This window comes from Notolepis coatsorum, assembly GCF_963971535.1.
Source record: "Notolepis coatsorum genome assembly, chromosome: 8".
NCBI lineage: Eukaryota > Metazoa > Chordata > Actinopteri > Aulopiformes > Paralepididae > Notolepis > Notolepis coatsorum.
The window spans coordinates 989,605-1,008,823 of NC_140172.1; the positions used below are offsets into that span (position 1 = coordinate 989,605).

General features: G+C 36.4%; 1 protein-coding gene across 1 annotated transcript in view; it reads right to left on the reverse strand.

Moving 5' to 3' along the window:
• The window catches only part of depdc5 (DEP domain containing 5, GATOR1 subcomplex subunit), a 227,618-nt gene that overhangs the window by 150,489 nt on the left and 57,910 nt on the right, over nt 1–19,219 (reverse strand). Inside the window, exons 12-14 of the mRNA XM_084319739.1 lie at nt 13,225–13,297; nt 3,487–3,590; nt 848–922 (exon numbers count right to left, since the gene is read on the reverse strand). Coding sequence (XP_084175865.1) covers nt 848–922; nt 3,487–3,590; nt 13,225–13,297 — 252 coding nt within the window. The remainder of the gene's footprint in view (nt 1–847; nt 923–3,486; nt 3,591–13,224; nt 13,298–19,219) is intronic.

Below are 19,219 nucleotides of genomic sequence, written 5' to 3' on the forward strand. Positions count from 1 at the left end.
GAGACCATCATCTGACAGATTACACTTCATTTAGCATGTTCAGAGACCATCATCTGACAGATTACACTTCATTTAGCATGTTCAGAGACCATCATCTGACAGATTACACTTCATTTAGCATGTTCAGAGACCATCATCTGACAGATTACACTTCATTTAGCATGTTCAGAGACCATCATCGGACAGATCACGCTTCATTTAGCATGTTCAGAGACCATCATCTGACAGATTACACTTCATTTAGCATGTTCAGAGACCATCATCTGACAGATTACACTTCATTTAGCATGTTCAGAGACTATCATCTGACAGATCACACTTCCTTTAGCATGTTCATTGACCATCATCTGACAGATTACACTTCATTTAGCATGTTCAGAGACTATCATCTGACAGATCACGCTTCATTTAGCATGTTCAGAGACCATCATCTGACAGATTACACTTCCTTTAGCATGTTCAGAGACTATCATCTGACAGATCACACTTCATTTAGCATGTTCAGAGACTATCATCTGACAGATCACACTTCCTTTAGCATGTTCAGAGACCATCATCTGACAGATTACACTTCCTTTAGCATGTTCAGAGACCATCATCTGACACTGATTTATGGTTCGCTGAATGAGAACCGACTTAGTTAATGTTTATGTTTATGTTTATTTAGGATCCCCATTAGCTTTTGCACTTGACAAAAACGATTCTTCCTGGGGTCCGGATGTGATGAGAATTGACTTACTGACCGTTGAACGAGAACTGATTTACTGACCGTTGAACGAGAACTGACTTACTGACCGTTGAACGAGAATCGACTTACTGACCGCTGAACGAGAATTGACTTACTGACCGTTGAACGACAGGTTGATGGCCTCCAGGTAATTTCCCTGGACAGCTGTTGAGTTGTGACCAGAGGGGAAACCATCTGTCAACAACATGAAAAGACAAAGTCAGAAACACTGTGTGTGTGTGTGTGTGTGTGTGTGTGTGTGTGTGTGTGTGTGTGCGCGTGCGTGTTGGCTGCTGTTGTTGCTAGGAGACTGAAAACCCAAACATGTTACACTTAAAGTCCAACTGAAACTGAAAGGCTTTTGTTACGTTATTTATTATAATTATGAATTATATTATTATTATTAATATATTAATACCACTAAATATTATCTGTCTAAAAAGGTTTGGGAATCACTGCAGTAGATTATAATTTTACTAAAAATAACATCACATTTAATAATTCTCTGAATATGTTTATTTTGTAGCAAGTAATTATAGTTTTTGTCGCCTTAAGCGTTACGAAATGCTCCTTTAAAAGATCCTGTGTGCTCCGTCTCCTCATTATATAGCGTCTCTGCCTAAACCACGCCTCCTCATTATATAGCGTCTCTGCCTAAACCACGCCTCCTCATTATATAGCGTCTCTGCCTAAACCACGCCTCCTCATTATATAGCGTCTCTGCCTAAACCACGCCTCCTCATTATATAGCGTATCTGCCTAAACCACGCCTCCTCATTATATAGCGTCTCTGCCTAAACCACGCCTCCACATTATATAGCGTCTCTGCCTAAACCACGCCTCCTCATTATATAGCGTCTCTGCCTAAACCACGCCTCCTCATTATATAGCGTCTCTGCCTAAACCACGCCTCCTCATTATATAGCGTCTCTGCCTAAACCACGCCTCTTCATTATATAGCGTCTCTGCCTAAACCACGCCTCCTCATTATATAGCGTCTCTGCCTAAACCTATCTTAGCTTCTTATTATTATAATGTGAGGTTAACCTATCTTAGCTTCTAATTATTATAATGTGAGGTTAACCTATTTTAGCTTCTAATTATTATAATGTGAGGTTAACCTATCTTAGCTTCTAATTATTATAATGTGAGGTTAACCTATTTTAGCTTCTAATTATTATAATGTGAGGTTAACCTATTTTAGCTTCTAATTATTATAATGTGAGGTTAACCTATCTTAGCTTCTTATTATTATAATGTGAGGTTAACCTATTTTAGCTTCTTATTATTATAATGTGAGGTTAACCTATCTTAGCTTCTAATTATTATAATGTGAGGTTAACCTATTTTAGCTTCTAATTATTATAATGTGAGGTTAACCTATCTTAGCTTCTAATTATTATAATGTGAGGTTAACCTATCTTAGCTTCTTATTACTATAATGTGAGGTTAACCTATTTTAGCTTCTAATTATTATAATGTGAGGTTAACCTATCTTAGCTTCTTATTACTATAATGTGAGGTTAACCTATCTTAGCTTCTAATTATTATAATGTGAGGTTAACCTATCTTAGCTTCTTATTATTATAATGTGAGGTTAACCTATCTTAGCTTCTAATTACTATAATGTGAGGTTAACCTATTTTAGCTTCTTATTACTATAATGTGAGGTTAACCTATCTTAGCTTCTTATTATAATGTGAGGTTAACCTATCTTAGCTTCTTATTACTATAATGTGAGGTTAACCTATTTTAGCTTCTTATTACTATAATGTGAAGTTAACCTATCTTAGCTTCTAATTATTATAATGTGAGGTTAACCTATCTTAGCTTCTAATTATTATAATGTGAGGTTAACCTATTTTAGCTTCTTATTATTATAATGTGAGGTTAACCTATTTTAGCTTCTTATTACTATAATGTGAAGTTAACCTATCTTAGCTTCTAATTATTATAATGTGAGGTTAACCTATCTTAGCTTCTAATTATTATAATGTGAGGTTAACCTATTTTAGCTTCTTATTATTATAATGTGAGGTTAACCTATCTTAGCTTCTAATTATTATAATGTGAGGTTAACCTATCTTAGCTTCTAATTATTATAATGTGAGGTTAACCTATCTTAGCTTCTAATTATTATAATGTGAGGTTAACCTATTTTAGCTTCTTATTATTATAATGTGAGGTTAACCTATCTTAGCTTCTAATTATTATAATGTGAGGTTAACCTATCTTAGCTTCTAATTATTATAATGTGAGGTTAACCTATCTTAGCTTCTAATTATTATAATGTGAGGTTAACCTATCTTAGCTTCTAATTATTATAATGTGAGGTTAACCTATTTTAGCTTCTTATTACTATAATGTGAGGTTAACCTATCTTAGCTTCTAATTATTATAATGTGAGGTTAACCTATCTTAGCTTCTAATTATTATAATGTGAGGTTAACCTATCTTAGCTTCTAATTACTATACTTCTGTTCTGTTGGAATGTCCAATTTACTGAGTAGACACACAACATGACAGTCCTTCTGTTGGAATGTTCCGTGTGTTCCGTGTGTTCCGTGTGTTCCGTGTGTTCTGTGTGTTCCGTGTGTTCCATGTGTTCCGCGTGTTCCGCGTGTTCTGCGTGCTCCGTGTGCTCCGTGTGTTCCGTGTGCTCCGTGTGCTCCGTGTGCTCCGTGTGCTCCGTGTGCTCCGTGTGTTCCGTGTGCGTGTGCTCCGTGTGCTCCGTGTGCTCCGTGTGCTCCGTGCCGTACCTGCTTCCTGGAGGCGCACCAGCACAGGGTACTGGATGAAGAGCTTCTTGATGGTGACCAGTAGAGACGTCCACTCATCACGCCTCTCGTTCTGAGCCACCACCCTGAACACCAAACACACGTGTTATTATCATAGCTGTCAACACTCCCGTTTTTCCCGGGATTGTACTGTATTTCAACCTTCTTCACGCCCTGTTCACGGTTCACGGAATTGGCACTTTTTTCATTTCTTTCTTTTTTTTTTTTATAAATATATATATTTTTTTAAACTCATAAAATATATTGCGTCGCACCTAAATCGGCAGGGTCTGTCGGCAACCGGAAACAAACCATTATTTTTTTTAGGCCTAAGTGGTTGCCTAGTGGAGATTTAGGATTCACTGACTGTACACTGTAAGAAAAAAAGCTGCAAGAAAACTAAATGTCTGGCCACCTGCATTTCACTATGTATGTGACAAATAAACCTCTTGATTATTCTTGAGTTGTAGTATTAATATGTAGCCTACAGTGATGAAGGTATAAAGACACTATGGTAATACATTGATTGATTGCTAACTTTAACAGATTGCAGAATGGGTACAATACAGTTCAAATTCAGTAACTTAATGACCTGTAGAAGTCTTCATAGAAGTGTCTCTATGTATCTACAGTTATAGTACAGTATAGTGCATTATAGTACAGTATAGTACAGTATAGTACAGTAGCTTAATGACCTGTAGAAGTCTTCATAGAAGTATCTATATGTATCTACAGTTATAGTACAGTATAGTACAGTACAGTATAGTATAGTACAGTTATAGTACAGTATAGTACAGTATAGTATAGTACAGTACAGTAGCTTAATGACCTGTAGAAGTCTTCATAGAAGTGCCTCTATGTATCTACAGTTATAGTGCATTATAGTACAGTATAGTACAGTATAGTACAGTATAGTACAGTACAGTATAGTGCAGTATAGTATAGTACAGTATAGTACAGTAGCTTACTGACCTGTAGAAGTCTTCATAGAAGCGTCTATATGTATCTACAGTTATAGTACAGTATAGTACAGTACAGTATAGTACAGTACAGTATAGTACAGTATAGTACAGTAGCTTAATGACCTGTAGAAGTCTTCATATAAGCGTCTATATGTATCTACAGTTATAGTACAGTATAGTACAGTACAGTATAGTACAGTATAGTACAGTAGCTTAATGACCTGTAGAAGTCTTCATATAAGTGTATATATGTATCTACAGTTATAGTACAGTATAGTACAGTATAGTATAGTACAGTATAGGACAGTATAGTACAGTGCAGTATAGTACAGTACAGTACAGTACAGTAGCTTAATGACCTGTAGAAGTCTTCATAGAAGTGTCTCTATGTATCTACAGTTATAGTACAGTATAGTACAGTATAGTACATTATAGTATAGTACAGTATAGTACAGTATAGTATAGTACAGTTATAGTACAGTATAGTATAGTACAGTTAGAGTATAGTACAGTATAGTATAGCACAGTATAGTACATTATAGTATAGTACAGTATAGTACAGTTATAATACAGTATAGTACAGTTATAGTATAGTACAGTACAGTACAGTAGCTTAATGACCTGTAGAAGTCTTCATAGAAGTGTCTATATGTATCTACAGTTATAGTACAGTATAGTACAGTATAGTACAGTATAGTATAGTACAGTTATAGTACAGTATAGTACAGTATAGTACAGTACAGTAGCTTAATGACATGTAGAAGTCTTCATAGAAGCGTCTATATGTATCTACAGTTATAGTATAGTATAGTACAGTATAGTACAGTATAGTACAGTATAGTACAGTATAGTACAGTAGCTTAATGACCTGTATAAGTCTTCATATAAGTGTATATATGTATCTACAGTATAGTACAGTATAGTACAGTAGCTTAATGACCTGTAGAAGTCTTCATAGAAGTGTCTCTATGTATCTACAGTTATAGTACAGTATAGTAACGTTATAGTACAGTATATTACAGTATAGTACAGTATAGTACAGTATAGTACAGTAGCTTAATGACCTGTAGAAGTCTTCATAGAAGTGTCTCTATGTATCTACAGTTATAGTACAGTATAGTACAGTATAGTACAGTATAGTAATGTTATAGTACAGTATAGTACAGTAGCTTAATGACCTGTATAAGTCTTCATATAAGTGTATATATGTATCTACAGTATAGTACAGTATAGTACAGTATAGTACAGTAGCTTAATGACCTGTATAAGTCTTCATATAAGTGTATATATGTATCTACAGTATAGTACAGTATAGTACAGTATAGTACAGTAGCTTAATGACCTGTAGAAGTCTTCATAGAAGTGTCTCTATGTATCTACAGTTATAGTACAGTATAGTACAGTATAGTACAGTACAGTATAGTACAGTAGCTTACTGACCTGTAGAAGTCTTCATAGAAGTGTCTATATGTATCTACAGTTATAGTACAGTATAGTGCAGTATAGTATAGTACAGTTACAGTATAGTATAGTACAGTACAGTAGCTTAATGACATGTAGGAGTCTTCATAGAAGCGTCTATATGTATCTACAGTTATAGTACAGTATAGTACAGTATAGTACAGTATAGTACAGTATAGTACAGTAGCTTAATGACCTGTAGAAGTCTTCATAGAAGTGTATATATGTATCTACATGTATAGTACAGTATAGTACAGTATAGTACAGTTATAGTACAGTACAGTATAGTACAGTATAGTATAGTATAGTATAGTTCAGGTATATCACAGTATAGTACAGTATAGTATAGTACAGTATAGTATAGTACAGTATAGTATAGTTCAGGTATAGCACAGTATAGTACAGTATAGTATAGTACAGTTATAGTATAGTACAGTATAGTACAGTCTAGTACAGTAGCTTAATGACCTGTAGAAGTCTTCATAGAAGTGTATATATGTATCTACAGTTATAGTACAGTATAGTACAGTATAGTACAGTATAGTATAGTTCAGGTATAGCACAGTATAGTACAGTATAGTATAGTACAGTATAGTACAGTATAGTATAGTACAGTCTAGTACAGTAGCTTAATGACCTGTAGAAGTCTTCATAGAAGTGTATATATGTATCTACAGTTATAGTACAGTATAGTACAGTATAGTACAGTACAGTATAGTACAGTAGCTTAATGACCTGTAGAAGTCTTCATAGAAGTGTCTATATGTATCTACAGTTATAGTACAGTATAGTACAGTATAGTACAGTATAGTACAGTACAGTATAGTACAGTATAGTAGCTTAATGACCTGTAGAAGTCTTCATATAAGCGTCTATATGTATCTACAGTTATAGTACAGTATAGTACAGTATAGTACAGTATAGTATAGTACAGTATAGTACAGTATAGTACAGTATAGTACAGTATATTACAGTATAGTACAGTAGCTTACTGACCTGTAGAAGTCTTCATAGAAGTGTCTATATGTATCTACAGTTATAGTACAGTATAGTACAGTATAGTACAGTATAGTACAGTATAGTGCAGTATAGTATAGTACAGTATAGTACAGTATATTACAGTATAGTACAGTATAGTACAGTAGATTAATGACCTGTAGAAGTCTTCATAGAAGTGTCTATATGTATCTACAGTTATAGTACAGTATAGTACAGTACAGTATAGTACAGTATAGTACAGTATAGTACAGTAGCTTAATGACCTGTAGAAGTCTTCATATAAGCGTCTATATGTATCTACAGTTATAGTACAGTATAGTACAGTATAGTACAGTATAGTATAGTACAGTATAGTATAGTACAGTATAGTACAGTATAGTATAGTACAGTATAGTACAGTATAGTACAGTAGCTTAATGACATGTAGAAGTCTTCATATAAGCGTCTATATGTATCTACAGTATAGTACAGTATAGTACAGTAGCTTAATGACCTGTAGAAGTCTTCATAGAAGCGGCTATATGTATCTACAGTTATAGTACAGTATAGTACAGTACAGTATAGTACAGTATAGTACAGTTATATTACAGTACAGTATAGTACAGTATAGGACAGTATAGTATAGTAGCTTAATGACCTGTAGAAGTCTTCATAGAAGCGTCTATATGTATCTACAGTTATAGTACAGTATAGTACAGTATAGTACAGTATAGTACAGTAGCTTAATGACCTGTAGAAGTCTTCATATAAGCGTCTATATGTATCTACAGTTATAGTACAGTATAGTACAGTATAGTATAGTACAGTATAGGACAGTATAGTATAGTACAGTGCAGTATAGTACAGTATAGTACAGTAGCTTAATGACCTGTAGAAGTATTCATAGAAGTGTATATATGTATCTACAGTTATAGTATAGTACAGTATAGTACAGTATGTATAGTATAGTACAGTATAGTACAGTAACTTAATGACCTGTAGAAGTCTTCATAGAAGTGTCTCTATGTATCTACAGTTATAGTACAGTATAGTACAGTATAGTACAGTATAGTATAGTACAGTTATAGTACAGTATAGTACAGTTATAGTACAGTATAGTATAGTACAGTTAGAGTATAGTATAGTACAGTATAGTACAGTATAGTACATTATAGTATAGTACAGTATAGTACAGTATAGTACAGTTATAGTATAGCACAGTATAGTACAGTACAGTATAGTACAGTAGCTTAATGACCTGTAGAAGTCTTCATAGAAGTGTCTCTATGTATCTACAGTTATAGTACAGTATAGTACAGTATAGTACAGTATAGTACCGTTATAGTACAGTATAGTACAGTATAGTATAGTACAGTATAGTACAGTATAGTACAGTACAGTAGCTTAATGACCTGTAGAAGTATTCATAGAAGTGTCTATATGTATCTACAGTTATAGTACAGTATAGTACAGTATAGTACAGTATAGTACCGTTATAGTACAGTATAGTACAGTATAGTATAGTATAGTACAGTATAGTACAGTATAGTACAGTACAGTAGCTTAATGACCTGTAGAAGTATTCATAGAAGTGTATATATGTATCTACAGTTATAGTACAGTATAGTACAGTATAGTACAGTTATAGTACAGTATAGTACAGTATAGTACAGTATAGTACAGTACAGTAGCTTAATGACCTGTAGAAGTCTGCATAGAAGCGTCTATATGTATCTACAGTTATAGTATAGTACAGTATAGTACAGTATAGTACAGTAGCTTAATGACCTGTAGACGTCTTCATATAAGTATATATATATATGTATCTACAGTATAGTACAGTATAGTACAGTAGCTTAATGACCTGTAGACGTCTTTATAGAAGTCTCTATGTATCTACAGTATAGTACAGTATAGTACAGTATAGTACAGTAGCTTAATGACCTGTAGAAGTCTTCATAGAAGTGTATGTATCTACAGTTATAGTACAGTATAGTACAGTATAGTATAGTTATAGTACAGTATAGTACAGTATAGTACAGTACAGTATAGAACAGTACAGTAGCTTAATGACCTGTAGAAGTCTTCATAGAAGCGTCTATATGTATCTACAGTTATGGTACAGTATAGTACAGTATAGTACAGTATAGTACAGTATAGTACAGTAGCTTAATGACCTGTAGAAGTCTTCATATAAGTGTATATATGTATCTACATTTATAGTACAGTATAGTACAGTATAGTACAGTATAGTATAGTACAGTTATAGTACAGTACAGTATAGTACAGTATAGTTCAGTTATAGTACAGTATAGTACAGTATAGTATAGTACAGTATATTACAGTATAGTACAGTTATAGTATAGTACAGTACAGTATAGTACAGTATAGTACAGTATAGTACAGTTATAGTACAGTATAGTATAGTACAGTATAGTACAGTCTAGTACAGTAGCTTAATGACCTGTAGAAGTCTTCATAGAAGTGTATATATGTATCTACAGTTATAGAACAGTATAGTACAGTATAGTACAGTAGCTTAATGACCTGTAGAAGTCTTCATAGAAGTGTCTATGTATCTACAGTTATAGTACATTATAGTACAGTATAGTACAGTATAGTACAGTATAGTACAGTAGCTTAATGACCTGTAGAAGTCTTCATAGAAGTGTCTATATGTATCTACAGTTATAGTACAGTATAGTATAGTACAGTATAGTATAGTACAGTATAGTACAGTTATAGTACAGTATAGCACAGTATAGTATAGTACAGTAGCTTAATGACATGTAGAAGTCTTCATAGAAGTGTCTATATGTATCTACAGTTATAGTACAGTATAGTACAGTATAGTACAGTATAGTACAGTTATAGTACAGTATAGCACAGTATAGTATAGTAGCTTAATGACATGTAGAAGTCTTCATAGAAGTGTCTATATGTATCTACAGTTATAGTACAGTATAGTACAGTATATTACAGTATATTACAGTATAGTACAGTATAGTACAGTATAGTACAGTATAGTACATTATAGTATAGTACAGTATAGTAGAGTATAGTACAGTAGCTTAATGACCTGTAGAAGTCTTCATAGAAGTGTCTATATGTATCTACAGTTATAGTACAGTATAGTACAGTATAGTACAGTAAAGTACAGTATAGTACAGTATAGTATAGTACAGTATAGTACAGTAGCTTAATGACCTGTAGAAGTCTTCATAGAAGTGTCTATATGTATATACAGTTATAGTACAGTATAGTACAGTATAGTACAGTATAGTACATTATAGTACAGTAGCTTAATGACCTGTAGAAGTCTTCATAGAAGTGTCTATATGTATCTACAGTTATAATACAGTATAGTACAGTATAGTACAGTATAGTACAGCACAGTATAGTACAGTAGCTTAATGACCTGTAGAAGTCTTCATATAAGTATCTATATGTATCTACAGTTATAATACAGTATAGTACAGTATAGTACAGTATAGTACAGCACAGTATAGTACAGTACAGTATAGTACAGTAGCTTAATGACCTGTAGAAGTCTTCATATAAGTATCTATATGTATCTACAGTTATAATACAGTATAGTACAATATAATACAGTTATAGTACAGTATAGTACAGTATAGTCCAGTATAGTCTAGTAGCTTAATTACCTGTAGAAGTCTTCATAGAAGAGTCTCTATGTATCTACAGTTATAGTACAGTATAGTACAGTATAGTACAGTACAGTATAGTACAGTATAGTACAGTATAGTACAGTATAGTACAGTATAGTGTAGTACAGTATATTATAGTACAGTATAGTATAGTACAATATAGTACAGTAGCTTAATGACCTGTAGAAGTATTCATAGAAGCGTATATATGTATCTACAGTTATAGTACAGTATAATACAGTATAGTACAGTATAGTATAGTACAGTATAGTGCAGTATAGTACAGTATAGTACAGTATAGTACAGTAGCTTAATGACATGTAGAAGTCTTCATAGAAGCGTCTCTATGTATCTACAGTTATAGTACAGTATAGTACAGTATAGTACAGTATAGTACAGTAACTTAATGACCTGTAGAAGTCTTCATAGAAGTGTCTATATGTATCTACAGTATAGTACAGTATAGTACAGTTATAGTACAGTATAGTACAGTATAGTCCAGTATAGTCTAGTACAGTATAGTACAGTATAGTACAGTACAGTATAGTACAGTATAGTACAGTACAGTATAGTACAGTATAGTACAGTATAGTACAGTACAGTATAGTACAGTATAGTACAGTACAGTGTAGTACAGTATAGTACAGTACAGTATAGTACAGTACAGTATAGTACAGTATAGTGCAGTATAGCACAGTATAGCACAGTATAGTACAGTACAGTGTAGTACAGTATAGTATAGTACAGTATAGTATATTACAGTATAGTATAGTACAGTATAGTACAGTAGCTTAATGACCTGTAGAAGTATTCATAGAAGCGTATATATGTATCTACAGCTATAGTACAGTATAATACAGTATAGTACAGTATAGTATAGTACAGTATAGTGCAGTATAGTACAGTATAGTACAGTATAGTACAGTAGCTTAATGACATGTAGAAGTCTTCATAGAAGCGTCTCTATGTATCTACAGTTATAGTACAGTATAGTACAGTATAGTACAGTAACTTAATGACCTGTAGAAGTCTTCATAGAAGTGTCTATATGTATCTACAGTATAGTACAGTATAGTACAGTTATAGTACAGTATAGTACAGTAGCTTAATGACCTGTAGAAGTCTTCATAGAAGAGTCTCTATGTATCTACAGTTATAGTACAGTATAGTGCAGTATAGTACAGTATAGTACAGTATAGTACAGTATAGTACAGTAGCTTAATGACCTGTAGAAGTCTTCATAGAAGCATCTCTATGTATCTACAGTTATAGTACAGTATAGTACAGTATAGTACAGTAACTTAATGACCTGTAGAAGTCTTCATAGAAGTGTCTATATGTATCTACAGTTATAGTACAGTATAGTACAGTATAGTACAGTATAGTACAGTAGCTTAATGACCTGTAGAAGTATTCATAGAAGCGTCTATATGTATCTACAGTTATAGTACAGTATAGTACAGTATAGTACAGTATAGTACAGTAACTTAATGACATGTAGAAGTATTCATAGAAGTGTCTATATGTATCTACAGTATAGTACAGTATAGTACAGTATATTACAGTATAGTACAGTAACTTAATGACCTGTAGAAGTCTTCATAGAAGTGTCTATATGTATCTACAGTATAGTACAGTATAGTACAGTATAGTACAGTATAGTACAGTAACTTAATGACCTGTAGAAGTCTTCATAGAAGCGTCTATATGTATCTACAGTTATAGTACAGTATAGTACAGTACAGTATAGTACAGTATAGTACAGTAGCTTAATGACATGTAGAAGTCTTCATAGAAGTGTCTATATGTATCTACAGTATAGTACAGTATAGTACAGTATAGTACAGTATAGTACAGTTATATAACAGTATAGTACAGTTATAGTACAGTATAGTACAGTAGCTTAATGACCTGTAGACGTCTTCATAGAAGTGTCTATATGTATATACAGTGTAGTACAGTATAGTACAGTATAATACAGTATAGTACAGTATAGTACAGTATAGTACAGTAGCTTAATGACCTGTAGAAGTCTTCATAGAAGTGTATATATGTATCTACAGTATAGTACAGTATAGTACAGTTATATTACAGTATAGTATAGTACAGTTATAGTACAGTAGCTTAATGACCTGTAGAAGTCTTCATAGAAGTGTCTATATGTATCTACAGTATAGTACAGTATAGTACAGTATCTTAATGACCTGTAGAAGTCTTCATAGAAGTGTCTATATGTATCTACAGTTATAGTACAGTATAGTACAGTATAGTACAGTACAGTTATAGTACAGTATAGTACAGTATAGTACAGTAGCTTAATGACCTGTAGAAGTCTTCATAGAAGTGTCTATATGTATCTACAGTATAGTACAGTATAGTACAGTAGCTTAATGACCTGTAGAAGTCTTCATAGAAGTGTCTATATGTATCTACAGTATAGTACAGTATAGTACAGTATAGTACAGTAACTTAATGACCTGTAGAAGTCTTCATAGAAGCGTCTATATGTATCTACAGTATAGTACAGTATAGTACAGTAACTTACTGACCTGTAGAAGTATTCATAGTAGTGTCTATATGTATCTACAGTATAGTACAGTATAGTACAGTATAGTACAGTATAGTACATTATAGTACAGTAGCTTAATGACCTGTAGAAGTCTTCACAGTAGCGTCCCTCGTGGTCGTGTCTGATGGAGCTTCTCAAGCTCTCAGGAAACTCCTCTGAGAAGACAGAGAGGAAGAACGCTGTAAGACGTGAAGCTGTGATTAATTAACTAATGATCCATTATATGCAGCTTCATTGATCCACTGTGTCTGTCCGTCCACGTCTGTGTTTCATACATTTGCAATAAGGAGTATCCATGTGTTGGACAGACAGAGTTGACGTCAGGTTCTAATTTAAAAATAAACCAACAGACAGTAATACCTAACGTCAGCTTTCTATCTGTTCATTGACGGATCAATGTAGCTGCAGGCTTATTTAGTGTATTGATCAATGTAGCTGCAGGCTTATTTAGTGTATTGATCAATGTAGCTGCAGTCTTATTTAGTGTATTGATCAATGCAGCTGCAGTCTTATTTAGTGTATTGATCAATGTAGCTGCAGTCTTATTTAGTGTATTGATCAATGTAGCTGCAGTCTTATTTAGTGTATTGATCAATGTAGCTGCAGGCTTATTTAGTGTATTGATCAATGTAGCTGCAGTCTTATTTAGTGTATTGATCAATGCAGCTGCAGTCTTATTTAGTGTATTGATCAATGTAGCTGCAGTCTTATTTAGTGTATTGATCAATGTAGCTGCAGTCTTATTTAGTGTATTGATCAATGCAGCTGCAGTCTTATTTAGTGTATTGATCAATGTAGCTGCAGTCTTATTTAGTGTATTGATCAATGTAGCTGCAGTCTTATTTAGTGTATTGATCAATGTAGCTGCAGTCTTATTTAGTGTATTGATCAATGCAGCTGCAGTCTTATTTAGTGTATTGATCAATGTAGCTGCAGTCTTATTTAGTGTATTGATCAATGTAGCTGCAGTCTTATTTAGTGTATTGATCAATGTAGCTGCAGTCTTATTTAGTGTATTGATCAATGTAGCTGCAGTCTTATTTAGTGTATTGATCAATGTAGCTGCAGTCTTATTTAGTGTATTGATCAATGCAGCTGCAGTCTTATTTAGTGTATTGATCAATGCAGCTGCAGTCTTATTTAGTGTATTGATCAATGCAGCTGCAGTCTTATTTAGTGTATTGATCAATGCAGCTGCAGTCTTATTTAGTGTATTGATCAATGCAGCTGCAGTCTTATTTAGTGTATTGATCAATGCAGCTGCAGTCTTATTTAGTGTATTGATCAATGTAGCTGCAGTCTTATTTAGTGTATTGATCAATGTAGCTGCAGTCTTATTTAGTGTATTGATCAATGTAGCTGCAGTCTTATTTAGTGTATTGATCAATGTAGCTGCAGTCTTATTTAGTGTATTGATCAATGCAGCTGCAGTCTTATTTAGTGTATTGATCAATGTAGCTGCAGTCTTATTTAGTGTATTGATCAATGTAGCTGCAGTCTTATTTAGTGTATTGATCAATGCAGCTGCAGTCTTATTTCGTGTATTGATCAATGTAGCCGCAGTCTTATTTAGTGTATTGATCAATGTAGCTGCAGTCTTATTTAGTGTATTGATCAATGTAGCTGCAGTCTTATTTAGTGTATTGATCAATGTAGCCGCAGTCTTATTTAGTGTATTGATCAATGTAGCTGCAGTCTTATTTAGTGTATTGATCAATGTAGCTGCAGTCTTATTTAGTGTATTGATCAATGTAGCTGCAGTCTTATTTAGTGTATTGATCAATGTAGCTGCAGTCTTATTTAGTGTATTGATCAATGCAGCTGCAGTCTTATTTAGTGTATTGATCAATGTAGCCGCAGTCTTATTTAGTGTATTGATCAATGTAGCTGCAGTCTTATTTAGTGTATTGATCAATGTAGCTGCAGTCTTATTTAGTGTATTGATCAATGCAGCTGCAGTCTTATTTAGTGTATTGATCAATGTAGCTGCAGTCTTATTTAGTGTATTGATCAATGTAGCTGCAGTCTTATTTAGTGTATTGATCAATGTAGCTGCAGTCTTATTTAGTGTATTGATCAATGTAGCTGCAGTCTTATTTAGTGTATTGATCAATGTAGCTGCAGTCTTATTTAGTGTATTGATCAACATTCTGGACGGGTCCTCTGAGCTCTTCTCAGACCTAAAGAGAAGTGTCCACACAGACACGTTCAGATTATAATGCTGTCTAAGTATTGATAACACTGAATTAAATTAGTTTTATTTCTACATAATAATAATAAAAAAAAAAAAAAAACGAAGCATAGGGGCAGTGGGGTGGATACATGAACACCAAGTAAAACCAGTAACACAGACTACCGGGGCAAGCCTAGTTTACACCAGACTGAGACTACCGGGGCAAGCCTAGTTTACACCAGACTGAGACTACCGGGGCAAGCCTAGTTTACACCAGACTGAGCCTACCGGGGCAAGCCTAGTTTACACCAGACTGAGACTACCGGGGCAAGCCTCGTTTACACCAGACTGAGCCTACCGGGGCAAGCCTAGTTTACACCAGACTGAGCCTACCGGGGCAAGCCTAGTTTACACCAGACTGAGACTACCGGGGCAAGCCTCGTTTACACCAGACTGAGCCTACCGGGGCACGCCTAGTCTACACCAGACTGAGCCTACCGGGGCAAGCCTAGTTTACACCAGACTCAGCCTACCGGGGCAAGCCTAGTTTACACCAGACTGAGACTACCGGGGCAAGCCTAGTTTACACCAGACTGAGACTACCGGGGCAAGCCTAGTCTACACCAGACTGAGACTACCGGGGCAAGCCTAGTTTACACCAGACTGAGCATACAGGGGCAAGCCTAGTTTACACCAGACTGAGACTACCGGGGCAAGCCTAGTTTACACCAGACTGAGACTACCGGGGCAAGCCTAGTTTACACCAGACTGAGCATACAGGGGCAAGCCTAGTTTACACCAGACTGAGACTACCGGGGCAAGCCTAGTCTACACCAGACTGAGACTACCGGGGCAAGCCTAGTTTACACCAGACTGAGCCTACCGGGGCAAGCCTAGTTTACACCAGACTGAGACTACCGGGGCAAGCCTAGTTTACACCAGACTGAGACTACCGGGGCAAGCCTAGTTTACACCAGACTGAGACTACCGGGGCAAGCCTAGTTTACACCAGACTGAGACTACCGGGGCAAGCCTAGTCTACACCAGACTGAGCCTACCGGGGCAAGCCTAGTTTACACCAGACTGAGACTACCGGGGCAAGCCTCGTTTACACCAGACTGAGCCTACCGGGGCAAGCCTAGTTTACACCAGACTGAGCCTACCGGGGCAAGCCTAGTTTACACCAGACTGAGCCTACCGGGGCAAGCCTAGTCTACACCAGACTGAGCCTACCGGGGCAAGCCTAGTTTACACCAGACTGAGACTACCGGGGCAAGCCTCGTTTACACCAGACTGAGCCTACCGGGGCACGCCTAGTCTACACCAGACTGAGCCTACCGGGGCAAGCCTAGTTTACACCAGACTCAGCCTACCGGGGCAAGCCTAGTTTACACCAGACTGAGACTACCGGGGCAAGCCTAGTTTACACCAGACTGAGACTACCGGGGCAAGCCTAGTCTACACCAGACTGAGACTACCGGGGCAAGCCTAGTTTACACCAGACTGAGCATACAGGGGCAAGCCTAGTTTACACCAGACTGAGACTACCGGGGCAAGCCTAGTTTACACCAGACTGAGACTACCGGGGCAAGCCTAGTTTACACCAGACTGAGCCTACCGGGGCAAGCCTAGTTTACACCAGACTGAGACTACCGGGGCACGCCTAGTTTACACCAGACTGAGCCTACCGGGGCAAGCCTAGTTTACACCAGACTGATCCTACCGGGGCAAGCCTAGTCTACACCAGACTGATCCTACCGGGGCAAGCCTAGTTTACACCAGACTGATCCTACCGGGGCAAGCCTAGTTTACACCAGACTGAGGCCCCGTTTAGACGGAAACGCTAGCAGGTGAATCCGCAAAAAAAAATTCGGATGTGCCTTTCGTTTATACGGAAACAGCGTTTTTACGGGGTGAAACCGCAAAAAAGGGAGACTACCTTCCAGGGTGGAATTCCTAGAAACGCAAAAGCTTTGCGCTCTCGTCTAAACTGTCAACCCGTATAAATCTGTTAAAACGATGACGAAAGGGTTGTCACGGCTCTGGTCGCGCGTACTGCTTACGTCACAGGTAGCAAGTATGTCTGACCAGGGGCGGAGCTAGGGGGTGGCTACCTGGGCTCAAGCCCCGGATGTATTCTGAAAAGCCCCGAATCTATTTAAAAATAAATTAAAAAAAAAATAAAAAAAAATGATTTTTTTTTTTTTTTTTTTACAATTCATCATTGTTACATGAAAATATGTTTGCACCAGATTTAGCAGAAGCTAATTTCCATCTGTGGTCTATCCAGCTGCTAACTGTATTTGAGTGAGTTAAGTCTTGGTGTTATGGTAGACTCAGACCTACGCTTTAAATCACAATCAACAAGTTGACAAAAACTTAATTCTTCCACCTTAGAAACATAGCTAAAGTACGGCCATTTATAAATCAAAAGGACGCTGAAAACCAGATCCATGCCTTTATCTCAAGCCAACTCGACTACTGTAATGCACTCCTTACCGGCCTCCCGAAAAAATACGATGATAACTATTTTATTGCAATGCACTATTGCATTATTTTATTCTATTTTACTAACTATTTTATTGCACTGCACTATTTTACTTTGTATCAGTGAATCATAGACGCCTGGCCATAAGAGCATTCGGAGCATCTCTGCTCTCCCACTATTGAACTTGGGGGAGCAAAGGTATAATCTTGCTCCACCACTTTTTGATTATATGAAAAATATGATATATCCCCCCCCAATATATAAATCTAACCATAACTACGTTATGGTTAACTGAGTTTTATAGTGAAAAGAGCAGCTTTATTGGTCAAGATTGAAGGCTCTATATTGCAGGAAATTGCACGTACAGGTTCATTAAATTCAAATAAAATCTGTCGTGGAGGGGGTCGTGCCTGAGCCCCTCCAAACCACCCCTTGTCTGCCAAAAAATAAATTAAAAAAAATTTAAAAAATTAAATTAAAAAATTTTAAAAAGAAATTAAAAAAAAAAGAGAAAAAAAGGGGGGGGGGCCCATCTGGGCTAAGCCCCGGATCTCCTACAATCCTAAATCCGCCCCTGTGTCTGACTATATCAACGGAGATCACCTGAAGGCTACATTGGCAGTACTTTTAACCCTTTCACTGCCACACGACAGAAGGTTAACCCTTTACTATCACACAACCGGCTGTCGTGTGGCAGTGAAAGGGTTAAATACACAAGAATCTGTCCCGCGGCGTGAGTGGACCCACTGTCTGTGAGTGACTCTGCTTTGGTCCAATCACATTCCCCATCCACAGTCTGCGAATCAGAGGCAGAGTAGGGCGGGTCTTCACAGCACGTCATGTGACATATGCGCCAATCGTGTGACAGCGGGGCTCCGTCGTTACAGCGTCGTCTGCACGGAGAATTCCACCCCAAAACGCTCGTCTAAACGTAAAATTAAAAGTGAAACCGCAAGAAGACTTTTGCGGTTTCTGTTCACAAAACGCTCGTCTAAACGTAGCCTGAGACCAGGACGACGTTACACTCTAGAATCATTTAAGGGCTGGCAGGAAATATCTGGGTCACAGGAAAGTGAATGAATAATGCGCTTCCATCCACCAGTGTCCCTGAGTAAGGCAGTGGATCTCCACATACTCCATTGGTGTTGCTCACTGGTCAACAGGGTCAGACTGTGGTTGTACTGGGCAGCTCCTAGTGGTCAACAGTGTCAGCCTGTGGTTGTACTGGGCAGCTCCTAGTGGTCAACAGTGTCAGACTGTGGTTGTACTGGGCAGCTCCTAGTGGTCAACAGTGTCAGACTGTGGTTGTACTGGGCAGCTCCTAGTGGTCAACAGTGTCAGGCTGTGGTTGTACTGGGCAGCTCCTAGTGGTCAACAGTGTCAGACTGTGGTTGTACTGGGCAGCTCCTAGTGGTC